The 25,463-nt window shown below is 55.8% G+C and overlaps 1 protein-coding gene across 1 annotated transcript; it reads right to left on the reverse strand.

Moving 5' to 3' along the window:
- Window positions 1-17,466: 17,466 nt before the first annotated feature.
- On the reverse strand, window positions 17,467-22,236 carry LBX1 (ladybird homeobox 1). The gene is made up of 2 exons (XM_075757504.1): window positions 19,347-22,236; window positions 17,467-19,044 (listed from the first exon to the last, which is right to left on the reverse strand). The coding sequence occupies exons 1-2, from the start codon at window positions 19,669-19,671 to the stop codon at window positions 18,542-18,544; spliced, it is 828 nt and encodes a 275-aa protein (XP_075613619.1). The 5' UTR covers window positions 19,672-22,236; the 3' UTR covers window positions 17,467-18,541.
- Between the last annotated feature and the right edge of the window lie 3,227 nt (window positions 22,237-25,463).

The following is a 25,463-nucleotide window of genomic DNA, read 5'->3' on the forward strand; positions in this document are numbered from 1 at the left end:
CCCAGTGTGATGGGTTTGTGGCTTGCAGCAACAACTCAGCAGGGGCGTGTTAAAGCCAGTCTCCAGCAAGTGGAAGAATGAAGCTTTGCAAAACCCTGACAAGGCAAAGCTCCTAAAATAACAATTGAATTAAACTTAATTCATTTTCACTTAATACCCTAATAGTGCCTTTAGCAAATGAGGCTGTTATTATTTTGAGGAGGAAAATGGGGAGGTGCAGTCTGGGATGCAACTCACATCTCTTTACTGAAAGAAAACTTTGGTGGAAATAAAAAAAGCCATGGGAAGAAATGTAGATGGTTCAGATTTTCCAGTTGGGATGAAACACCCCCAAACCCAGTGAGTCTTATGTTCTTCAAGGTGTGTTCCAGACTCCAGTGTGCAAAACCGTCTCTTCTTTGTCAGGTGCTGGGGATTTGCTGGGTTTGCCACAGTTAGACACATAGCCATATCCAGCTTCCATGGATGGATGGCTGAGCCCTTCCTACCCTCCTCTTGTCCTGTAGCTTCTTCTGCATCTCCAAGGCATTTGAAACCCAGAAGCACACTGCTCACTCTCCCCGCCAACCAGCCTGGCGACCGTGGTTTGAAGCTCTGTGCTGACTTTAGTTTCCATGAATGATGTGTCAGTGTGAGCCCTTCCCTTGGGAAAGCTGAGCTACCCACCCACCAGCACTGGCCCTGATGCAGCGGGACGCACAGGCTCGGGGTGGCCCTGCGCTGTGGCAGCCTGGATACTCATCCCACCTGGGACAGCCTCCAACCACGCACTTGCAGTTAGGCACAGCTGGGTCCTTGCTTCCAGCTGTGCCTCCGGTTTGCTTGCACCCACCCTCATTTCTGCTGGCAGGGAAGGCGGGGGGTGTGTGTGTGGAGATTTAGCAAGCCTCTCACTGCCAAGATTTTCTTTCTCTGTTGGGGCTGCAGATCACCATGCCAGAAAGGGTATCCTGTAGCTCTTCCCTTCAGCAAAGAAGGAATATCTCACGGTCCCACACTCCAGAGAGGGATGACCAACTGATGAAAGCACCAAATGGACCCAAAGAGCCATCCCAACCTTGTCTCCCAAAATCTCCTGCTTGGAGCCTCAGACTCCACAAACCAGAGGGAGCAAAGGCTGCTCCGAAATGGCCATGCCCGCACTGAACTACACTTCCCAGTAGGCCACAGAGCAAGGGCAGCGCTCGCCTCCCAGTATTAAAAAGCCTCCGCTTTACTTGCTCACGCTCGATGGGGATGGGGACAGCTGGGGGATTTCAGGACTAGAGGCAGCCGTTGTTCATCACTGTGTAAGCAACAGCAGGCATTAGAGCAAAATTAATTTCCTCTCTTAATGCAGCTCTCCTCTGTCACTACTGGCTTTACAATCTTCCTCACAGAACTCTAGAAAATAGCCCAGACAGGCTTTGCAAGGTCGCGTCGCCCTCTGTCTTGCTTGGAGGCAGGCTCTGCTCCAGCTAATCCTCTCCCCTGACAGACCTTTTTGTCTCTCTTCCTCATAGAAACCTTTCTCCACCTGCCCTGGTTAGGGCAGGCAGCTTCTTAGCTCTAAGAAAAAGGAGAAGAAACATTCTCATTAAGACACAGCTTTTCAAAACTCTCTGCTCTTCCCATCAGTTAGAACTGGTTAATTTTAGGGTTATTCTGCCAAAACCCAATGAGAAGGTCTCTGGGACAGCGAGCACCCATCCTTCCAGGTTGCAGCCTCCTGCTGCCAACAGATGCTGCTGCTTCTCTCTCGCTGCCAGGCAGGGAGAAGAGATATTTAGAGCCTGTGTCTGCAACAGGGATGAGAGGCAGGTGAGAAATAACTTCACCCGCGCATTTTCCTGTAACCTGAAGAGTTAGCACATACCCATCTAGGTATTCCTCTGCACCTTTCTGCTGCTCACAAGCCATACCTCTTGACCCTGATAGACTTTCAGAACTATTCTAACTAAAATCCAGCTCTACTTTCAAAAACAAGGATTAATGGGGAAAAAATTAGCAGACCCATGGAGTAATCTATCAAAATCAGATCATCAGAGTTGTGTGGTTTTTGTTTTTTTTTTTTTTAATTTGTTGCAGCCAGAAAAGAATATGAGATGTAGGGAGCGAACTCCACCACCTCTGGGGCTGTCATGAGCTATTTGCCCTCTGGATTGCCGTCTAATAAATGGATTTTTGTAAGCATTATTCCTTTGAAGGGAGATCCCTGCCTTGGGTGAGAGCCAAGGCTTGGAAAAAACAAAGGTAGTCATTTGCCAGAGCTTGTGGATGGACTCCCACGCCCAGCGTGTGCCAGACCCACACGCAGTAGGAAACTGCAGGAACCCCCCCCCGGTGCTGTTGTGGTGAGGTGAGCACCCGAGGTGCCGCGAGGCAGCACTGAGCTCACCCTGCGTGTTGTGCAGCACCAGGGCTCCCCTCCGACTGAGGCCTGCGGGCTCTCAAGGTCAGCCAAGGCCACTGAGGACCTTGCAAGCACCCTCTGCCAAGACGTTGAGTGCCTTTCAGGGAGTGTCGCTGAACTCTCCTGCCTTGCTTTGGGGACACCAGCTGAGAGAGGAGCAAGGCATAGCCTACACCGTGCACGCAGGCTCCAGCCATGTTTGCAGGTAGCAGAATACCTGCCCCATTTCCCTGGCTTAAAGTTTTCCTGTCCAACCCCTTTCTTTCCAACTCCTTCTCTGGAAAATAATCCTCATTCTCCCTGCCGTAAAGGAGACCCTAGAGAAGGCACCAAAATCAAGGGCTGTGACACAGCAGAATGGAGGGCAGGAGGGGCTGGGAAGCTTTCCCCAGGGAGTCCTTCTTTGCTACTCCTTCAACCTTCTTATCACCAAGACCATTGCAAAAGGGTTTTGAGGGGAAGACTTGTCACCAGTCCAAAATGAGGTCCTTCAGAGCCAAGCCCTGGCTGTCTCACTCCAGACATTGGTTACACAGAGTGAGTGGTCCTGGTGGCAGCCCCAAGTTATCAGTTAATTATTATTTCTGCTCACTTTGGGGTGATTCTGTCTTTACATCTGGCAGCACTAACTATCCTTTTGCTTTCCCTTGAAGTGTTCATGGATCAAATGGGACAAACTCCCTCCCCTCTTGGCCATGGTTTCTGTCCCCTGGGATGGGCACGGCACAAGGAATGAAGGCAGACGTTGTTTTGCAATCTTGCTCATGGGTGTCACGGCTGATTCCCCCTGCAGGGCAAAGAAAGAGAGATGGAAGTGAGAGAAATGAAAGCTATTAGTATCAAACAATTAAGGACTATGGTTGAATTAGGTGAAGAACAAATGGGACTATTTGGGAAAAGCATTAGTGGATCATAAAATAATATAATTTTAAGAAATGAGAAATAGCAGCTGATTACAGGCTGTGTGACACCATCTTTACATTGCTGCTTGTGCTGATGGGCTTGGAAGTTGCTTGGCTGCTCAAGTTTATTTTGCTGTGCTGGAAAGCACTGATGGATGAGGGAGGTATGGGAGCAGCAGCCAGGGTTTTGTTTACATCATCATTGAATCATAGCGTAATTCAGGTTGAATGTGACCTCAGGAAGTCTCTGATTCAGCCCTCTCTACTGCTGCTAGGTCAGGTTGCTCAGTTCAGTCAACCTTTGGATGTCACCAAGGTGGTGACCCCAAATTCTGATCCCTGGTCCAGTGTTTGATTACCCTTCATATGGAAAGTTTCTTTTCCTAATATCTAATCGGAGTTTTCTTTGATGCAACTTATGTCCATTGCTCCTTGTGTCCACTGTCCCTTAGCCTTTCCCTGTACTCCAAGGAGAGTCCGGCTCCATCTTCTCTAACACCCCACCAAGCATCCCTGGCATGCATGAGGGTGCCTGTGCAAGGCTACGTGCAAGCACAGGACAGCCGGGGGAAGCTGCCAGTGCGAGCATAAAGGAATGTGACTTGTGATACCCCCTACACTCAAGGCTTAAATACTTCCACAAAAAAATGCTGCAGATCACGATATTTTCCTTCAAATGATTCTATTTCTGGAACTCCCTCACTGGAAGTAAAGTGGCCATACTATTCAAGTGTGTGATTCAGAGGCAGGGCCAATACCTGGGGGTGTAACTGGTCCCCATGTAACCGAGAGCAGAAAATAACCTTGGGACAGTGTGTCTGTCCATCAGCTGTATGGCCAGCACTTTGTGCTGGCAGCTCTGCCACTCTCAGAGCAGGGTGCAGCGGATACCCTGACAGGTGAAGTGGGGGACACTGATGGTTTGATTGAGACCAGACACTGACATTTTGGGTGCTTTGCTGCATTTTAGAATGGATTACAGAGAAGTGGGTTAAAGTCTGGGATGTGCTTGCACCGCCAGCTCTGTGGATGGGATGGTCATGCAATGACATCACCGCCATCAGTAACTGAGAGCCATGCTGCTACCCAACAAGCATTGCCTGCGACTGCTGGGAGAGCAGGGAGCTCATGGGCCAGTGTCTTCAGGCAGCGATGTGATGGGTTCAGAGCTGCTCCAGGTGCCCTAAAAAGCCCTTGCTGCATGTCGAAATGCAGACTGGTAGTACCAAAAGGAAGGCAAAGACATTCGGGAAAGGCAGCTTTGTGCCATGGGGCTGGGCAGGGCAGTGGGTTCATCCCAGTTCTGCACATGACTATAACTGCATGGAAGTATAAACCAGCTCCTAACGCTTAAGTGGCTGGCAGGTTTGGGACAGGCCATAAATGGGGGACTCAAAGGGCTTGTTCCAGGTGTGAAATCTTCCTGGCTGGCATGGAGTGATCCAGGGACCCTGCAACCCTCCCGGCTCTAGGGGTGAAGCAGGAGGCAGGAGAGTTTCTGCCAGAGGTGACCCTGACTGCAAAGGATCTGTGTGCACCAGGGAGCACTCTGAAGTTCATCTTCCCAGGGCAGCAGGATTTGAAAGGACTGAATTTTCTGTACTTGTCATGTCTAGTCACATTTTGGCTGAAATTCAACACATTTAAATTTGGGGGGACAGGGACAGAGGGGCATGCATGACATGCACACAGGATCACCTATGAGGAGCTGCCTGTTGCTTCCCTGCTGTCCCACTGTTTCTCAGATTGCTCATGTCATGTCCAACCCTGTGCCTGGCTTTGACCTTCCTTCCTGTCCCCGAGATCTGTGTCACTGGTGTCACTTTGGTTTTAGCAGCAATCCTCTCTGAAATCGCTGTGAACCAGGGGATGGGTTTCACCCTTCACCAGCATTACTGGGATAGCCTCCTGCTTCCTCAGCTCCTGGTACAGGGCTTCTTCACACGGTGTCTGCCATTAGTAGTGTCACAAGGTCTTGGAAAACTCGACTCGATTTCTCTGTGGGACACGAAGCGACTGCTCACCTAGCAGAAGAAAGGATGCTACGGGGCGTTTTGCTCACAAAACCATTCCGTTTTTTAGCTTTTTACCTTTAGAAAGGGGTTTTCCCTTATAAAAAACACCTGGCAGGAGGCAGCACGCCCTGCTCTGTCCCACAAAGGTGGGGTGAGCAGCCGGGGGGGGGGGCGGCCGGGGGCGGTGGCGGCAGCGCAGCCTGCAGAGGTCCCCCTCGCCTAAGCTTTGAGAGCCGGGCAGGGCGGCAGCGCCGAGTCGGCACCGCCGCGCCGGGGAAGCGGCACCGGGGACACACACCCCCCCACACACACACACCCACCCCCCCACACACACCACCCCCCCACACACACAAGTCTCCCCTCGCATCCCCCCATCCTAGCTCCCTCATCCACTGTCCGGAGCAAAGCGGCGTTGGGATGCCTATGAGTTTGCTGTAGGGATGCGGTGGCCTTGAAGTGGGATCCCAGTAAGGCAGGAAAATTAGCAGTCTGGGCTAATCAACGCTGTAACTAGAGGGGGCAGCCTGATTTTGGGGTCTTGGCGGATTTTCCTGCCCTGCTGAGGAGGCACCTGGAGCAGGAGGTGGCCAAGGGCTGGTGAGAGACAGCGACACTTTGGGTTATGCCAAGAGCAGAGGCCAGCGCTTAACAGAAGCTGACGGGAGAGGAGTGGGACAGGACAGCCCATTCCTCCTCCCCAGCTGCTCAGGGGTCCAGATTTCTGGAGGTCTCCAACTTATGCCCATGTCAGTTCTGTGGCTGTTCCATTTTTGGCAGTGAACAGGAATTTGGGGACCAATGACTGGCCTCAGCTGCATTAAAAGGAGGACACTCCAGAGGAAAAAAAAAGGGGTATTCCTTCCCGTGCCCTGTGGCAGCTAAAACCGCGAGCACCACAAGCAGCTGGAAGGGCCCTGCAATGCGTGGTCAAGGCTGTACCCCCTCAGGGTGCACAGTGCTTCCTCCAGCCTCACTGCAAAGCCAGGCTGGGGCAAGGCAGGGATGTGCAGGGTGCCCTGGGCTCCGCTCACACCCTGGGTCCCCACCCGAGCTTTTCCATTCGTGCTCACAGGCCTCCCCTCACTCTCAGTGCATGGGCGATGGTAACCCTGTACCTGATCGGCTGCCAGAGCACTTGGGTTTGGTGTTCAGGGTTTGGGAATAGGGACAGTGCTGCGCACTCTTCTAGTTCCCTGCTTTAAAACAAAAACCAAACAGGGCACAAGATGATCCATCCACCCACATGTCAGTACCTGCAATTTTTACTGTGGGAGCTAGGACATGAGCTGCCAACACCGGCAGACTCCTCCTGAGTTCCCTCCTGAGGGACAGGAGAATAGCAGCCAGCTAATAGTGTAACGAGAGGAAAACCCTCTGAACGGGTCCTCTGGGGAAATGGGCACGGGCTCTAAGTTTCTGCAGTAACTTGTCCTGCACTGTCCTGTTCCCACAGGTCTGTCCTCTGAGTATGGTGTGAGTCCCTCCCAAGGGGAAAGTTATTTCCACAATAAATGGGGGGGTGGGGGGGTGGAATGACACACGGACTGAGAGGAATATTGGCTTTGTCAGGAAAGGACAGCTCAGAAGTGATTTGTTTGGATGAATCTAACATCTTGGAAAATTCTGGTCTGTAATAATAATGTTTTTTTTAAGGTAAGGAGCATTTGTGCAACAAGCTGGTCCTGGTTCAGCATGGCCTCAGCATTGCTTTGGTCTATGAACTGATCCTCTGCATCTGCCTGAGTCCTCTGAACATGTTTCCACCAGTGGGTTAGCGGTTCTGTAAGCAAAGAGAAGTGGGACTGGTGTTGAGGAGGGTGGGCTTGCTGCGGGTAATGCAGAGGGGGCAGCCGGGTCCCTGGCAGGGGGTGCGTTTGCAGATTGGGAGCCCGTTCACAGCACTTGTAGTCCTGAGGGGCTATGGCCTCGGTGCAGTGAGACCTTCCCTTTGCCCTGTGCCGCCTTGCCTGCTCCCCCTCCCAGGCCAGGCGCCAGGAGGGGCATGGAGGGGCACAGCGGGATGGGGCAGTTACTCACTGAGCTTTCACCTGTGCCAGGGGAGGGGGGCACAGGGGATCCCCTGTTTTGCAGGCTGCTAGGACTGCCGCACTCTCACAGGGAGGTCTGCTCTGGATTTAGCGGGGAGGGGGGCTGAGGCCGGGAGGGCTGTGGATCAGCAGCCCACCTCCCCAGCAGTCAGGACACCTTGGAGCGGGAGGGATTTGCTGCAGCCTTGGAGGAACCCCAGCTATCTCAGGGGAAGCCCCCCGCTCCATTTAGGGCCCCACTGAATCCGGGGAGGGTCTGGGGGACCCCGGGGGGCAGAGAGCGACCCGGCACGGGGCTCCCCCGGCCGTCGGGCTGCGCTGCTGCACGGCCGCGGCTCACGCGTGAACTTCGGCCGCCCCCTCACCCTCTTCCTCGCCGTGGCCGCTCGGTTCCTCCAGCCCCACCCGTGTTTCGGCTTGCGGAGCCTTCCTCGGGGAGGGGGGGGGCGGTGGGGGAGCGCTGCCTTGTTCGGGAAATGGGAGACAGGGGTTGGGAAGGAGGGAGAAAGGCTTTTGCCAGAGGAAATCGATATCCCGTGAAAAGTAATTATTGAAGCATAAATTTATCATAAGGGTGATCACCAATAAAACATCTCTTGGCGACGTTTTAATTTAAAATCAAATTCGAAAAAGCCCCCCTCCCCCTTCCAAAAAAAAAAAAAAAATCCTTAACAAGCAGAAAAATAACTGCAGCCCTTGGAACACTTCATTATACGTTCAAAGAGAGCTCCATCATCTTCGCACCGACGCCGGGCTCTGCTCTTCTGATGGATCCAATGCAGCTGATTTATGGAAATGACTTGCAAATCCATAAATGTAGTTTGCAGTGACAGCCGTGCATATCACTAGTAATTCCTTTAAAGTATGCAAAGAAAAATGATTCATATCTGGTTGGACCCTGCCTTTTCCAAGGGTCGCCACTCTTGAGTCTTGATGTGTTTGTCTGTATTGGTTTCCCTCTTGATTTTTTTTTTTTTTTAAACTCGGTGATGGATGAGGCTGAGACCTTAGAGCTGAAACCCGGGACCCTGAGACCGCCGGCGAGGAAAGGGTTAAGCCTGTGGGAAGGTGGTTTTGCCTCCCGTCCCCGGGGACACGCGTGGGTCGGATGCGACACACACAACCGCACTCGGTGTCATGTGCCCCCCCCCCCCCCCGTTTTTTCTGCAGCGCCCCACGTTTCAGCCCCGGGTCCCGAAACTTAATTGTGATAATTAATTAGTCCTTCCTGTGTGATTGCTGGGTGACTCCGGGGCGGGTAGAGAGGTACCAGGGAGGTGCAGCCCGGAGGCATGTGTGTCCGTGCCTCAGTTTCCCCACATGCGAGCAGGGCAGCGCCCCAGGCGTGGCGGGGGCAGTCAGGCCACTGCGATGCTGTCGCAGCCCCGCTCTGGGGGCTGCCCCGACTTCCCCCCGGCGCTCCTGGCTCTCTCCTTCTTGCCTCCTTGCAGAACCCCAGCACACGGGGCTGGACCCGCACCCGTCGAACAGGGGCGAGCTTTCCCCGGGAGGCCAAGGATCGTGCAAAATTAGAGAATGTCGGAATTTCTTTACTGTTTTTCGCAGTTATGCCGGGTACACCCCCCCCCCCCCTTTTTGTCTCCCCAAAGATCATCCTCCAGCGGTGTCTCTGCTAATGCATTTATTAGGCTTCATGATGCAATAACCAGAAGCAGCCAGAAAATGTAGCATATTTCCACATTATCATCCAATTTCCTTTCCTGAGTATTTAGTTCAACTCTTTAACACCAGCCACATAATTAGAATTTGGATTTCCATTAATTTTCCTTGGGCCTGCAACCATTTTAAGATCACACTGGTAATTAACGTGATACATCACTAATTTCACCAAGCACAATCTAAGTAGGCTCTCCCCCTCCCTCCCGGCGGGCAGGGCTGGGGAGGGGGGAGACGGGGGGACAGGGGGACAGCCAGGGGTCGGGGCGGCCCGGAGCCCCCGGCCGGGGGGAGCAGGATGTCCCTCCCTCCGCCCCGGCCCCTCCGAGGAGCGGAGCGTGTCGTGCTGCATCCCGGGCCCGCCGCATCCTCCACGTTTGCTACGGAAAACACACTTTTCTTTCCAGTAAATTTAACAATTAAAAATATTTATCGGTAGCAGATTTACGTTGTTGTGTCTCCAGTCTTGGGGCATATTGGTAGACTATTAAGACTAATTAGCATCCTTTCTGCATGCAGATTTACTAAGCTGATTGCAGTATAACTCATCCCTAAAAGCCCCTATCCCTTCACATTTGCAGAGTGTAGCTGAAGGCGAGGCCCTTTCGTCTCTCTCCGAGCTTGCAAGCAGCTCACGTTAGCCAGGCCTTTTGCTAAGTAAACTTTAAAAATGTGAAGCAATAACAATTTGAGTTAGAAGCTTGCAAAGTACTAAAAAGGAAATATTACCTCGGGAGCTTCCACAGGAAGGATCTGGGAGGAAACAAGAAGCTTAAATGTATAGAAGCGCACAGCAGATACAGGCTGTATATTCTCAGCATTAAACCCAGGGCTGTTATTTTCTTAAATATATTTGGAAATAAACAAAGGGATTTTGTACGTGCCTGGGTGGCTGCGTGTTCTCGAAGCCAAACAGCACCGAGGAGAGGAGGGAGAGAGGGAGAGAAAGAGAGAGAAAAAGAAGAAGAGTTCCAGAAAGTTTGCAAGATGCGGTTGCAGGGAATAGTTGCTGGTTTTTTTCCTTCCTTCTCTCTATTTTAGGTCTGTTAAAAGGCGCGGAATCAGCACAGCGCTTTGCTGCGCAGCCCCTCAAATACAACGGGAGGGGGGATTCATAGCATCTCTTGTACCTTACTTTGCATTTAAAATATTTAAAACGCCGCAGAAGGCTCTGAGAGGCTCTTTCAAGGTATGGAAAGCATCAGCTATTATGCTTTTTTAAAGCATACACTGCTGGTTTATTATTAACACACTGGGAAGTACATAAGCCCCACAACTTTATTCTCTTTAATGAGCCTGGAAAAGCACGTTGGCCCTGAAGGGTTTTGTTCATTAAAGATGTAAGCTGTAGGAATATTGTCTCATTAATTATCTGGTTTTAATTACACTGTTACCCTTTGAATCCATATATTTGGGGGAAAAAAAAGTTTATATAGTTAGACCCTCACAATCTACAGCAAGAGTGTGTCGGGTTTTAAGTGTTTTAAGAAGAGGCAGAGGCTCGGATAGAGAGGCGGCCGGGGGTGCAGGGATGCTCCGGCTGGAAGGATGGACAGGCGGACGCAAAGATGGGGAAGAAACGGGAGCTGGAAGGAAATTAAGTCTCCGGCACCCATAGCTGCGCGCACACCAGGACATATTTATTTCCCCGTGTCCGTCTGCAGCCACCTCTCGGCTGCCGGTCGCCGGCCGAGCCGGGCCCGGTCCCGGGCGGGATGCGCAGGGCGGGAGGAGCCGGGGAGCTGGGTCGGCCCAGCTCAGGACGCATCCCCCGTCGTGCGAGATAACCCCCCAGACACCTCCTCAATTCCCACACCGTTATCCTTCCTCAGCGCATGGCCAGCCGGAGCCTCTCCAATTAATTTTATTTTCCTGTTAATTTGCTCGCCATTTAGGAGCAGCGGCTCTATAGACCTCTCCCTTCCCCCGAGCAAGAAATACAGCGTCTCTCACCCCGCCGAGGCTGGGCGCCTGCAGCCGGGGATGCTCCCCCCCGGGCCGGGCATCACCCCGGGGGGGATGAGGGCGTTACTGCCATCCTAACTGCTGGGGTACTTTGTCATTAATTACCCAGCGCTAAATTGTGCCGTTTTCCCTTTAAATCCCAGACATGTTGACAGGACACATTAAAGTGCAGCCTTCTCAGGCTGAGAACATCATAAAAACCGGACAGGCAATTTCTGTTTTCACCAAATAGCCAGGGTAACGCGTTCTGCATCTTTGATTTTAATGCACTAACTGGCAGCTAAGCAGTGAGGGGAGCACAGGGGTGGGGAGAGAGGGGACTCGAGATGGAAAACCTGGGGAGGAAGCAGAGGTTAGCGATATATATATATATATTTATCTCTTTCTCTACTGAAAGCCCTGCCCTGGCTCGGCCCCCTCCCATCTTCAAATCCATCGCACCAACTGAATTATCAACTAGAATTTGATTAATATGCAAATCTGAGGCAAACAGCTCCATATAATTCTTTCAGTGGAGAGTAATTAATCAACAGTTAAAGCAAATTAATACATATATCAATTTTGTCAGGAACATGCTTAGTTCAATAGCCCGTAAAATTGAAGTTTGAAGTATTAAGGGGCTCTACAGAAACGTTATGACTAAAACTTTCAAATTGATCCTATTTAGTAATCAATCAGGCTCTCCCCTCGGGTTAATCTGTCTAATTTTTCATCTCAAATCATACACTTTAGTGACATGCCATCTAGCAAACAGTCGATAAAAAGTTAACAAAAATGATAACGACTCCAGCACACGGTGGTTCCTGCGTGTGAGCGGGCGGGCGCGGGTGGGTGTGTGGCATAACGGCGGCCCTGCCACCCAGCCCGCCGCCGGTGCCATCCCGGGAAAACCTCCTTTTACCGAGCACCTCATTAAATATGCAATTATTTTCTCTTCTCTCCCTATTTGCTTCTCCCCTCCTCCAGCCCAAGTGGGCTGATTTAGCGCCGGCCGAGCCCGCCGGTGCGCGGTTCCGCGGAGTCCCCTCCGAGCGGCGAGGAGATGCCGCTCCGCCCCGGGGAGCGGGGGGCTGATCCGGTACCCCGGTGCCGCGGCTCTCCCCGCGCCCCGAGCGGGCAGCGCTGCCAAACTCAGCCTCCCAGAAATACGCTGGCTAGCATGGGGTTGGGGCGGGGGGTGGGAAGCGCGGTGAATGTGTGCGGTTTGTAGCTGGGTGGGTGGGGGTATAGGCACAGCCTTACACGTGTTACCGGTACGGCCTGTCCACGTGTTTACACCCCCTCGCAGACCCCCCCGGCCCGGCTCCGGCTCCGGCTCCGCGTAGCGATGCGCGCAGCGAGCAGATCTGCGGAGGGGGCGCGCCGGGGCGCGCAAGCCGCGGCGGAGCCGGGGGCAGGAGGGACGGGAAGGGACCGAGGGCCGAGCAGGGGCCGGAGGGTTGCCGGCAGAGGACACCCGGCAGCGGGCATTCCCAGGGCATCCCTCCCACTCCCCCGCATCCGTCGCCCCTCGCTGTTCCGGCTTCACCTTGAGCGACCGGTGCCGGGAGGGACGGGGGACCCCCGACACCGGCCCGCTTGTCTCGGCGCCGATGGCAGCCCCTTCGCGGGCACTGCTCGACGGCCACTTGACTTTACTGGGACGGGTGATGATATCACCATGAGCGCTGATGACGTCATGCCTCCCGCTGCTGCCTCTGCGTATGACCTATACAACGGGACTACGGGCAATTCCCCCTGGGTGCCTGGGCCCCCTTCCTCCAGCAGTGGGGACGTCCTGGGGGTCAGCTTGGTGCCTGGGCCTGGAGTGGGGACAAGATGCGGGGACAAGTCCCACTGGGGGAGGCTTAGCCCAGCCAGGCAGGTCGGGCTAATGACCTCGGCCTGTGCTAGCCCCCTGCTCGCCACACGCCCTGGGGTCTCCCGGACAGGGAAAGCGCAGGGCCCAGCCTCCGGCGCGCACCGAGAAAGTGCCGCCTCTTTTTGCAGAAGGGACACCCAGACCCCAGGGACACCCCGGGGGTGCCAGCAGGGCCCGCGGGGGCGGATGGCCCCGCCAGGCCCCTCGGAACGGAGGGCGAGACCGGCAGGAGGCGGGGGCAGAAGCGGCCCGACGGGGCGTCCCCGCTTTGGCTCGGAGGAGAGGCCGGAGTTTAAAAAGGCTGAAGGATGTCTGGGGCCGGGCGACGCGGAGACGGATGCTAACGCCGATGGGGCTGATTGTAGCGAGCACAGTCCCATCAATAACGCGGCGCCGGGAGTTTTCCCTTCCCCGACCCTCCCGGCCCCTGCCTGACTGCCCCCGGGGTGCCTGCCCCTCGCTCGGGGCACAGACGAAGGTGCGGTCCCGGCACTTTGCATCCCCCCGGTGCTCGCCCGGGTGCCGCAGAGCCGAGAGAGCAAATACGGACCCTGCCCCGGGGTCGGGGGGAGCGGCAGGAAAAATGCTGAACCTCACCCCCCCCCCCCCCCCCCCACCCCGCCGCCCCCCGCCGCCGGAGGTATCGGGGCAGGGGGAGGTCAGGAGCGGAGCCCCCCGCGGCTCAGCGAGGCTGGCAGGGCCCGGGCTGCGCGGCCGCCAACGCCACGGGGGCGCGCGGCTCTGCCTGACAGCCTTTCCGCATGTCGCGACATAAGTGGACGGTCGCGATGTGGCCGCGAATGTGTCGTGCTCGCTGTGGTGAGCAGGCGGGAAGGACGATGGGGGGTGCGGAGGGTGCACCCTGTGTCCCCCCGCGGTCCCTCGGCGTGCCGGTCCACAGTGTGCCGCTCCCCGGTGTGCCCGGGCCAGGGGCGGGTGGCAGCGGCCCGGTACCGGGGCCTTTCCGGGGAGCGGGGGAGAGAGGCTGCGATTCCTGCCCCAACCCCAGAATCGGGAAGAAAAAGCCTTTCCTTTCAGTAGAGACTCATGCATCAAACTTCAATTTTCCGGACGATTGAATTAGTGATTTTTTTTCTCCTGAACTAAAATACACTTAAGTCTTTGGGATTAATTACCACGTTCTGGTCCCTCAGACTGTAGTATTAGTTATCGTTGCCATATTCGACATCAGCCCTGACACCTCATAAAATAAGGAACTGAATTTCACTGACTCAACCTGCTTTAGCCCTGTTGGATAATTCAGGAGGGGGCTTTATTCTCCGTCTGGGAGCCCTGTGTGAAGTGAACAAGATCAAATATGGATCTTCTCCACACCGCGCCCCCCGAAAAAAAAAAAATTTAAAAATTAGAAGCATTAAAAAACCCCCAAGCCCCAAAGAGTAGCATTTCCAAGCAGACAACACCCTCCACCGCCCCCTCCCCTCCTGTTTCCCTCCCACCTCCACACGAAATCCAAGGCAGTGTCAGGTTTGGGGATGAAGGATGGGGACTGGGGAGAGAGGGGGGTGGGTGCTGGCTCCTGCGCTTGAGAAATGGGGTTTCTGCGGGGAGGAAACAGCGTGGCCCGGGGTGCGGGCCGGGCCGAGACCCCCCCGGGGGTCGCCATGCCCCAGGCAGGGGTGCAGCCACCGCGCTGCATCCTGCCCGCACCTGCCCGCGCTCAGCGCCCACGATCGCCCCGACGGGGGGGACCCAGGGCACCGCAGCCCCTGACGGGGCGGGCAGCAGGGGGACTGCTGGGCCTCCAGCCCGCTCCCGCAAAGGCCCCCCACGCTCCCGCACACCCTTTTGCCAAACTGCGGGTTTTCACCTCCCCGGGCCGGGAGCTGGGTGGCATTTCACAGCCCTCCTTGCCGGGTTTACGCCTTTATTTTTCCCGTCGGGAATCCCGCCTTGAATCCGGACCCTTTTGCTTCTGATTCGTTTGGGAAAGGCCGGTGTCTCCCTCTGCCCCATACCAACCTTCCCATGGGAGGAATCGCGGAGAGCCGGTTGCCGGGGCACGGAGCACCGGCGCGGGTGTGCGGAGTTCCGAAACCCTCCGGTTTTGCCCGGGTGTGGGAAAACGAGACCAGCTCTGCGCCCCCCGCCCCCCCCGTGAATCCACGCAGGAAACAGAGAGAAGGCCAGGCAAAGGGGCTGCTGCCCCGGGTGACCCCGGCTAGCAAGTCCCGGGGGTCTCGGCCCAGCTCCCCCCTTCTCCGGGGCAGCGCTGCCCCCGAAGCGAAGCGGCCGGCGGCGGAGCAGGTCTCCCTCCCGCAGGGCCGGCTCCTTTAGGGGAACGGGGTAATTTGGGGGTTTGGGGCGTGCAGGAAGGGTTCCGTGCTGGCCCTGACCGCCACCCAGAGCGCGGCCCCCGCAGCAGCGCTCCGAGCCGGCTGGGAAGGGCTGCGACTGGGTCAGCCCCAAAGGGCACGATTCGGCGCTGTCACCGCGTCCCTACTTCTTGCTGCAGGGAAAAAACAAAAACAAAAACAAAAAAACAACAGAGAGAGAAAAAAGAAATTAAAAATAAGGGTGAAAAAAAGCCAATTCCTTATTGAATCTAAAATTCGAGGGAGAACAAACCCCGAGCAATAAATCTACCCAGATAGGTAATCCCAGGAAACGGCGCGTTTAAAAATGCATGACAAATGAGGGGCACAAGCCGGAGCTTCATTTTTAAGCTAAAAAAAAAAAAAAGCTTTTGTTGTTCAATATGCAAATTAAATAACCAAAATCCCGGCTATTTGGAAATGGGGGCGAGCCAAATTAACACGCTGCAAATCTTCGAGAGGAGGCTTTATTTACCAACCCGTCCCAGCCACGTGTGGTAAACTTCTGCGGGTGCAAGGCGGCCCGGCATCTCTTCTCTTTGCACACAGAAGTCAATAGATCAGAAATCCAAATTAACTCCCAGCCTATTTTCCATACACCCAGCCACCCCCCCTCTTTTTTTTTTTTTTTTTATTTCTTGGTTATATTGAATTGTAGTGCTTGCAGCCTCATTAAATCCATTCCAAGACAAAAGAATAAAAGACTGGGGGGAGGGAGGGGACAGGAGAGGAGGGGGAAGAGGAGAGGGAATGGGGGGGGGGGGAAGAACAGATAAAGAAAACAAATAAAGCCCTTTAACTAGATCTTCACATAAATGTCACAGTTTCTCAGCATTTACGATTTGCCTGTTTAGCATAAAAACACTTAAGGACAAGATTGAAGGCTTTCCGAGAGATCTGGACAGAAGTCAAAGCTATCACTCGGAGGTAAAAAAAAAAAAAAAAAAAAAGGGGGGATGGCGGGGTGGGGGCGGGAGGTGGCGGAAAACAAGTGCTCTTCCAAATAATACTAAAGAAAAGTGGATTTCATTGTAATTCATAGGCTTGTTCCAAATACCAAGAGAGAAAGAGAGAAGAATAGAAGCGCACAGATGCCCCGACGAAGGGAGAACAGCTCTGCTCCCATTGTTGTGGAGTTAAACAGTGGAAGGGAGGGTTAACCTAATCCATCAAATTGTCTGGAAATTGTGAAGAAAATTCAAAAACCATATGGTCTCCAAGCGCTCGCCTTCTCTCTGCTGCGGAGGGGCACGCTTGTTTCAGCATGGCGAACCGCAGGAGGCTGTATATGCTCCATTGTCGCTTGTCACTTCAGAGAAGAGGGCTCATTTGTCCCCAGTTTTCATGCTTTACGCTAAAAATTACAACCCCATCCATTCTCAAAGAGGAGAAAGATTTATTTAGCCTCGGAGAAACTGGACCAAAAAAAAAAAAAAAAAAAAAAAATCCAACCCACAAACCAACCCTGTCTTATCTGGGCACTTCTCTGCCGAGCTCTGCCACTGTACACCAGATTTGTCTTTCTCACATAAATTTTGCAAAGAATAGGGAGAAACACACGTTGCTCGACTCCAAAGGCAGGTCACGCTGCCAAGAGAAAACACATTCACCAGAGCCTTAATTTTGGTAGAAAAAAAAAAAATAAAGAGGGAGGGAAAAAAAATAAAAGGGAAGGGGAGAAACGAAACCTTTTCCCTCCTCGTGCTCCCGTAGGTGCCGGAGAGGCAGCGCTTTTGCCCAGAAGCGGGAGGTTTGGCGGAGGGCAGCTCCCGCCAGCTCCCGCACCCCGCTCCTTTTGTCCAAATCGGTGATAACTCCTTCCCCTCCGCTCGGATTTGTTTTTTCTTTCTTTTCTTTTTCTTTTTTTCCCCTTCCCTTTCCTCTCTAATTTCGGGCTGGAAATGCCCTGCTGGACGCGGGAGGGGTGGTGCGGGAGGGGGGTACCAGTGGCCCCGCTCGCCCCGCCGCTCTCCCGCCGCCGCCGCGCATCCCCCGGGCCGGGGAAGCGATCCCCGCACCTCCTGGCTTATTGATCCGCCGGGTTGTCCCTCTACTAAACCTCTACCTGGCATTAACCTTAAAAAAAAAAAAAAAAAAAAAAAAGTAATAAAGTTCTCGCTCGTGTGCTCCTTCCCCGTCAGGTTCTCACAGGTACTGTGGTTAAAGTAACTTCAAATGCAAACGGGATGGGAAATTCCTGTGGAGGAAAAGTCTGTCGTAACCTCGGACCAGCGGAAGGGTTTTTCGTTCACAAAGAAGGACGTTAAAAGTATATTAAAATGGTAAAGATTTTATTGTATCGGAAAAAAGAGCTATCTGTACAATTCTAAGAGACAGTAAATAAAGCGACATTGTCCCTATCGGAACTTAAATAGCAGGCCTTTTAAAATTTGTACAATTCAAACAAAAACAGGTCTTTAATCTGTACAGTTTTTTAAATTTATAGCGTAATATTTAAATGTATTGATCTTGGGATTTGTCCTTTTTTATTTCTGTAGCATGCAAAAATTCTAAAAAGAGTAAAAAATAATTCTAGGATTTTTTTTTCATTTTCGATTTTGTTACCACCTTCATATCAAAAATACGAAAGGCAGCTTTTTAATAAAAGCACAACGATAGCAGAAAATGGTAAAAATAGCTTTTAATTGGTAAAATGAGGCAGAAATTGCATTGGAGACAAATCTCTATGGTCTAGGAAAAAAAGAAAGTATATATTTTTCAACTTGCATTATAACCCATCCCCAAGTTCCCAAGATTGCGAAAGAAAAATATTTTTAAAAGGAAAAAAAAAAAATTACTTCGTGCACATCTGAAACATGCAAGGAAAGGAAAGTGGCTAATTTTTGCTGTTGCCTTTTCGAGTCTAACTTAAACCTCCTCTAAAGTGGTTCGTTTCGGAAGTCTTTGAAAACAACTGCCTACCCAAACATCTGTTGGAAGCCGGGTTTATTCCAAGGTTACGCGTCTCCCTTATAGACAAAATAATCGTCATTGATAGCTATTAAAAAAAATAATCAAAACCTCAAAAAGAAGGGGGAAGGAAAAAAATCCAATATATACGTTTAAATATTTATACAGAAGCGGTCCGTAATTGCACCATTCCGAAGATGTGACAGGCGGAGGGATATCGACTCTACCCTAAATTAATTTGTGGTTGTGTGTGTGTGTGTGGTGGGTTTCTATTGCTTATTGCTCCGACCGAGGGGTACAGCCGCTTTGCCGCGCTGCCGGGGCCGGGATGGGGGGCCGGGGGTGCCAATTTGGAGCTGTCGGAGTTCGGGGGGGGGGGGAGCGGGACGGGGCGGGGGGTGGTGATGTTGGTGGAGGAGGCCCGCCGGCCGCCCCTCAGTCATCCACGTCGATCTCCACGTCCTCCTCCTCCTCCTCCTCCTCCTCCTCGCTGTCCCGGCGGCTGCGGGGCCGCTCCGTGGGGGGCGAGGCGGGGCGGGGCGGCGGCGGGGCGCCGGGCTCCCGGGCGGCGGCGGGGGGCGGCGGCGGGGAACCGGACCGCGCCTTGCCCCTTCCCTCGGCGCTGGGCTCCAGCTCGGCCAAGGCCACGATGTCCACGGCAGGGTTGGGGCCCAGCTTTTTGGCCGATTCCACGTCGGCCTTCATCTCCTCCAGGTCTCGCTTGAGCTTGGCGCGGCGGTTCTGGAACCAGGTGATGACCTGGGCGTTGGTGAGCCCCAGCTGCTGGGCGATCTGGTCCCGGTCCGCCGGTGACAGGTATTTTTGGTAGAGGAACCGCTTCTCCAGCTCGTAGATCTGGTGGTTGGTGAAGGCCGTCCGCGACTTTCGACGCTTCTTCGGCGTTTGCCGCTGCCCGAAGATCGTCATCCCGTCCCTGCCTGCCGACGAGCCGCCAGATTGTCGCCGCTTTCCCCATTTCCCCCCGCTACCCGAGCCCCCAGACCCCACGCCCCTGCCCCGTCGATATCGGGGGGGGGGGGGGAGCGGGGCAGAGCCGCCGCTCCCGCACCCCGAGGGCCGCGGGGGGGAAGATGCCGCCCGGTCCCGGCCGCCCGGGGACCCGCCATCCCGCCCCGTGCGACATCCCGGGAGATGGGGGGGAGGGGGGGGTAAACAGGCCGTGGGGAGGAGCGGGACACCCACCCGCGGGAGGATCCCCCCCACTCTACGAGGGGCTTACCTTCGGCCGCCTGCAGCACGCTGACTTCCAGCCCCTTGAAGGTCTTGCTGGCCAGCTCTTCCAGGGCGCAGAGGGGCGAGGTTTGGGAGAGCAGCGCCCGGCCGGAGAGGGGCAGCCCGGCCGGGGGGTGCTTCTCGGCGGCGGAGAGGAGGTGGGCCGTTCCGCAGAGGGTGTAACTCCTCCGCACCGAGGGCTTGTTGAGGATGTCCTCGATGCTGAAGGGGGTGAGGGGCTTGTTGGAGTTGGCCGGCGGAGGGAGGTGATCCAAGGGGCTCCGCCGCCGTTCTTCCCCCGAGGAGGGCTTGGGTTCTTCTTTGGAAGTCATGGTGGGGCCGGGCCGCGCGGGGCTGCCTTCCCCACCCGCGACGGGGATGCGCTGCCGCGGGGAGAAGTCCCCGGCGGGACCGCGGGGTGACGGCGGCGGAGACAGCGAGCAAAAGTTGAAGCCCACCTCCAACTCCGGCGGAGGAGCCCCGGGTCCTCCCGGGGAGAGCCACGTCGGGCGGCGGGCAGGGCGGGCAGGGCGGCGGGCTGCGGCCGGGAGCGGAGCTGCCGTCGGTCCCTCGCCGAGAGGTGGTCCTGCCGCACCTCTTGTCCCAGGGTTTTGGGTCGGGGATTTTTCTCCCCCCCTCCTCTCTCTCTTCTCACTCTCCGCTCGCTCGCTCTCTCCTCTCTCTTCCTCTTCCCAGCTGCTATTTTAAGAAACACCCAAAATCGCAGCACTTTCCCTGCCCTCCCCCCCCCCCAAAAGCGAATACCCCCAAAAATAATTTAAAAAAAAAAAAGAAGGAAAAAAAAAAATTAAAAGACGACTTCGGAGAGGGGTAGAGCAGCCCTCGCACCGAGACCTCGGACCAGGGGGAAAGAGGCGAGAAGAGACGGGGTAATTGACTATTGCTAACAAGTTATTGTTGATTGGGAGGTAATCAATTATCTTCAATGACACTTTTCGCCCTCTCTCTCTCGTTCGCTCGCTCTCTCTCTCTCTCTGTCCAATGCAGGCTTTTGCAAGTTCGGAGACCCATTAATTAGGAGGCGGTATGGAGGTGGAGCCCAGTTGAATTATAATGCTGAATGCACTTGTCATATTCTGGCCCTGCTATTTGTTTGGACATATATATTTTTAAATTACATTACAAACCAGCCTTTATTGCATCAGGATAATACAGTATAGTGAAAAATAATAATAAGCGAAAACAAAACAAACCGAAAAATATCCGGCGGTATCTTTTTTTTTTCCTTCCCCCCGAGATTTTTTTTTTTTTCTATTTCTCCCTCCTGTTAATTTTGGCTACGAGTTTATCTAAAATGTCTCTCTCCGGCTCTACCCAGAGCCATTTGACTTTTTTTCTTTTTTTTTTTTTTTTTAATGAGGGGAAGAAGGGGAGAGCCTGGTTCCAGGTAAGGCAGACCTTTCCTTTCCAATAAAATCCGAAGGTTTCCGCCGAATTTGTCGTGCTCCTCTTTCCCAGCGCCCTGTGCCGGAGCGGGCTGCGGGGGCCGGGGCGGGGGGCAGCTCGGCCGCGGGGCAGGGCCCCCCCGGGAGGGTGCCGGTGCCGGGGGGGGGTGCCCGCGGAGAGGCTGCGCGGCGGGGCGCGGGCCCGGATCGCTCCCGGGATGCGGCGGCTTCTTCGGCTCCGTTGGCGCCGGGAGTAGCGGGTGATCCCGAGCGGGGACAGCGCGGGGAGAAGGGGCAGGCAGCGGCCGGGCTCCACCGCCCAGCAAAGCGCTGCGTCGGGGCCGGAGAGGGCCGGTTTCCGGCCCGAGGCCTTCTGCGGCGAGTCTGAGGGCGGCTGGAGAGGGGCAGCGACGACGGGGCTTCCTGCGCCCCCCGCCCTCGGGGCAAACCCAGCCCGGCCCGGCCCGGCCGTCGGTGGGGGCCAGAACCGCTCCTTGTTATTTTTACCCGGGTCACCGGCCCGCTTCGGTCTCACCGCTCCGCAGGGCCAGAGACAAAGCCCGGAGCCAGGGGGTGAATTGCCTGGCCCCCAACCTGAGGGGGGGCACCCCCCACGCTCCCCGCGGGGCGGGCGGGAAGCGGCCCCCGGGCCGGGCAGGGGCTGGACGGGGGGGGCGGCGGCCGCCCGGCGCATCGCGGGGCGGTGTGGCAGGAGGAGAGCCCGGGGCCGGATCGAGCTCTAACTTTCCCTCCTCACCTTGACGGGCAGGAGGAGGGCGGCTGGCAGCTCCCAGGCCGCTAGGTACCAAACAAGCACAAAAGAAGCAAATGGCTCCTCTCCTTAAAGCGCCCTCTTCCCATTTTTTATAGCTCTCTGGGAGTCTCTTTATGCAGTGACCTATTTTTAAAGGCCTATATTGGGTTATTCATCATATCAAATACTGCGAGGAGCTGGGGGGAGCCGGTCGGGGGGGAGCGAATTACACTGATTCTAAATCGCCCGGCTTCTTTGCTTTGCTAGGTGGATTATTTGCTTCGCTTTGCTTGGGTTTTATGAAGTGATTTAAACATATTTTAACCAATTAGAGACTTTCCTCCTCTCCCTTGTGTCCCCTCGCATTATTTTCCAGCGTGGCGTTTTATGTCAGGATCCGGGTTTTACTGAGAACTCAGCCGGGGATGCTGGTGTTATAATTACAGAAATAAGATTTAAAAAAAAAAAAAAAAAGGAAAAAGAAAAAAATGAAAAAAAGGAAAAAAGGGGGCAAAAAAGAAAGGAAATATAATCTCGTTCCTGGGTGAGAGTTTGGGCGGACTGGCGGGCGCTTGGGATGCGCCGAGGCGCCGCCGGCTACAGGCTGCAGCCCGGCCCGCCTTCCCCGCGGAGCGGAGACCGGGGTGCAGCTTGAGCCCCCCCACCCTGAGCGCAGCCCGCTCCGCTCAGGGCAGGGGCAAAACTGCGCCAAACACAGCGAAGCCCCGCAAACCGTTCAGGATCCCCTGTTGTCCCCCCAGCCCACAATCTCCTCTTCCCTGCCTGTGCGGGGGGACAGGGCTTTAAATGCACCCCGCTTTTTTTTTTTTTTTTTTTTGCTTCCTAGTAGGGGTAGAGCCCGGGGGGGGGGGGGGGGGGGAACCGGCCCGCACCCCCAGGACAGGATCCCCGGCACAGGGGGCCCCTTCTTCGTTTGCCTCGACCGCTGCCTGCCAGGGGATAGCCGGGTTCAGGCTTTGCATGAGTAGCTCAGCCCGGTGGCTCCAGGCCTGCCGTCTGCCCTTGTGCCCAACGCTCCCCCAAATAGCACCTCACTGAGAAAAAGGGTGGTTGAGAAGGAAGGAGGCAAAGCGTCGGCCTCTCCCCGAGTCCCCCTCCGGCGCTCTGTGGCTGTCCCGAAGGGGTCCGACCGACCCCTCTCCGCTGTGCTCTCGGCTGCCCGGTGGTGCCTTCGGTGGGTTTGGTTTTGTTTTCCCTGCGCGCACTTTGCCTTTGGAACCGCTGCAACTCGCTCCCCGCGAACGACTCCCTCTCTGCTCTCCGGGGGTGGCCAAAATTCAGAGGAGGAGCAGGCTGTGTTGCCCCCGCCCCGGCTTAGAGGAAGAGCTCAGCATCCCCCCCTCCTCACCCCTCGAAACAATTATTTAAAATTTTTTTTTTTAGCAGTCCGCTTGGCACCCAGCTCCGAATTAGGGACCCTCAGTGCCCCACGACAGGTCCCGTCGCATCTCCCCGTCCTCGGAGGGCCGCGGGGAGCAAGGAGGCACCGGGGGCAGCTGGGGGCCTGGCTCCAGCCGCCGCCACGGAACTTGGCATCCCGCCGGGCTCTTCTCCTGTCCGTCCGGCCAGGACGTAGCTGCGGGTCGTCTCTCCCGGCTTTGGGGTAGTTTGGGGAAAAACACTCTCATCCGAAGCGCTTCAACACCGCCCGCCCACCTTCTGCCCGCTCCAGCCTCTCTGAGGGGGGACTCGGCACTGATCCCCTCCTGGTGCAGGCAGGAAAAGTTTGGGTCGGGTCCCCTGCCGAGAGGCAGGGAGGGGAGCCGGGCTGGAGGGAACGGCGGCCCCTCGCTGTACCCGGGGATGGATAAGGGTGTCCCCCGGAGCCGTCGGGGAAGTGTCGGTCCAGGTCCCTGCCTTTCACCGAGGAAGAAAATCGAGTAAAGCAGCGGCCTTTCTTCCTCCACGGAGCAGAAAACTACCGCTAAATCTGAAACTACTCCGGGGGAGGGGGGCGCAAAAAAATCCCTCTGGCTACGAGTGGCATCTTTGGAGGCGTCTCCCCTTGTCGCCCCCACAGCCGTATTTCGGGGTGTTGGCGTTGGCTGCCCTCCCCCGGGACCCGTCCTGGGCGCTGCCGGGGCTGCCCGGCTTCGGCTTTGCGCGGCCCACTTTTGTCCAGGAAAATGTCACAGGAATATAATTAAAGCAGGCGGCATAAATCATTCAAGTGTTGATCACCAAAGTAACTGCGTACAAATGACACCTCCTTTCCCGGCATAGCTGAGCCGTGCATGGCTCCCAGTTATGTCTGCCTAGTTTAAGTGGTCTAAACACGTTGCCGCTCCCTGTTAGCAGCGCGGAGAGGAGCAAACTCCGTGCCCTCTAGCTGACAGCGAGCGCAGGGTCCTGACACAGCATCCCGCACGGGGCCGGGGTGGCGGGCCGGGAACCTAGGAAATAACTGTTATTTTTGTCTTTAAGCACTCCCCAAGTTTGGGGCTGCGAGTGCCGAGAGGCGGAGAGAGTCCGGTGGGACCCGCCGTGGAACCCGGAGGAGGGACAGCCGCGGCGGGGTCCGAGGTCCCTGTCCCAGTCCTCTCTCGAAAAGCTGCCGGTAAAATGTACCCACAGGTGTCCCCCGTCCCCGCCGCCGCGGGCACTGCTCCTCGTTGCTCCCCTTGGACAACAAGCGCCCCGGGCTGGGCGCACGCCGGCTCCCGGCTCTGCTGGGGAGGGGGCGTCGGGGGGTCGGGGGGCACTGCGGAGGTGGGGAGAAACTCCCCGGCAGAGCCCATCCGTGGAGGTCGTTTCATAGCTATCGCCCGCTCCTTCCGCCCCTCTCAACCAGCTCCCTGTGGGGATAAAAACTTCACTGCACCAAAAATAAATCTGACCCAAGTGCCCGCACCCGGCAGGGGAGCCGGGGCCAGGGGCAGCGCGCCCGGCCCGGCCCGGCTGGAGCGCACCCTTCCCGTGAAGTCCCGGCCTTTCCCCGGCAGAGAAAAGCGGAGAAGCCTCGGGGGGCTCCGGCAGCGGGGATGGGACTTGCGGGGGCCGGACCGGGCCGAAATCCGCCGCCCCAGAAACCCGGCCAGAAGCGGGGGAGCGGGGAGCAGGCTCCCCTGGGCGGGCAGGCAGCGCAGTGCCGGGCTCTCCGCCTTTCCCTGGGACTTTTTCGTTTGCAAACGAATTCCCGGGGCGACCGAGGGGCGCCGGGGTCGGCGGAGCTGCAGGGTCCGGGCACCCCCTGCTCACTCCCGGGGCCGATTTGTTTTCACCTAAAAACCGCCGCGGAGTGGAGCTGAACACGGCGGTGCCCGGACTGCCTCCCGCCGCCCTGCCGCAGGGCCAGGAGAGGGGGATGAGCCTAAATTTGAGTGAGCCCCTGGGCCGGTGTAAGTGGGGATGCTCCCCGGCGGGGTGCAAAGAAAATAGAGAAGCCCGGACCCCGCAAGCCGGTGTAAAGCACAAATTAACTCCCGAGGCAGATCGACTCCTCCGGCCGCCTCATCGCTTTGCGTGGGGCCGTGGGCAGCGTTTCCCACGGCGGGGGAGAGCCGCGAGGATATCCCTATCCCAAATGTCGGGGGCCAACGCGTCCCCTCTCCTCTTAGCACCGCCAGGGACCCTCCCGAGTCACCACTCCCGGTAGGTTTTCTGGGTTTCCCCGGGGTTTGGGGGGGCTGGTGAGCTGGTCCGCGCTACTGCGGGATCCAGAGCCGGGGTTGTACCTCCTGCCGCTCCCGACCGGGGCTTCGGGACTCCCCTACCAGACCCCCGGTTTCACCTTGAGGACAGGGTCCTCCTGCAGCCGCCACAGGGAGGGAAAGGCGAATACGAGCACCGGAACTTACTTTTATTCTTTTAAACTCCCGCATTTTAACTTCTAGTCCAAGAAAGCCAGTTGGACGCGAGCTTCCCGGGAAGAACAGCCGGGACGTGCCCGTCCCAGCTCAAGACCAGGCGATAACTTGATTTTTATTGTTTTATTAAAAAAAAT

The sequence above is a fragment of the Balearica regulorum genome, chromosome 7 (genome assembly GCF_011004875.1).
Source record: "Balearica regulorum gibbericeps isolate bBalReg1 chromosome 7, bBalReg1.pri, whole genome shotgun sequence".
NCBI lineage: Eukaryota > Metazoa > Chordata > Aves > Gruiformes > Gruidae > Balearica > Balearica regulorum.

Excerpts from the sequence above, each read along its gene's own strand:
- LBX1 (XM_075757504.1), bottom strand. The coding sequence starts at position 19,671 with ATGACTTCCAAAGAAGAACCCAAGCCCTCCTCGGGGGAAGAACGGCGG. Across the intron at positions 19,045-19,346 it reads CGTGCTGCAGGCGGCCGAAG|GCAGGGACGGGATGACGATC; the intron begins GTAAGCCCCTCG and ends GCTCGTCGGCAG.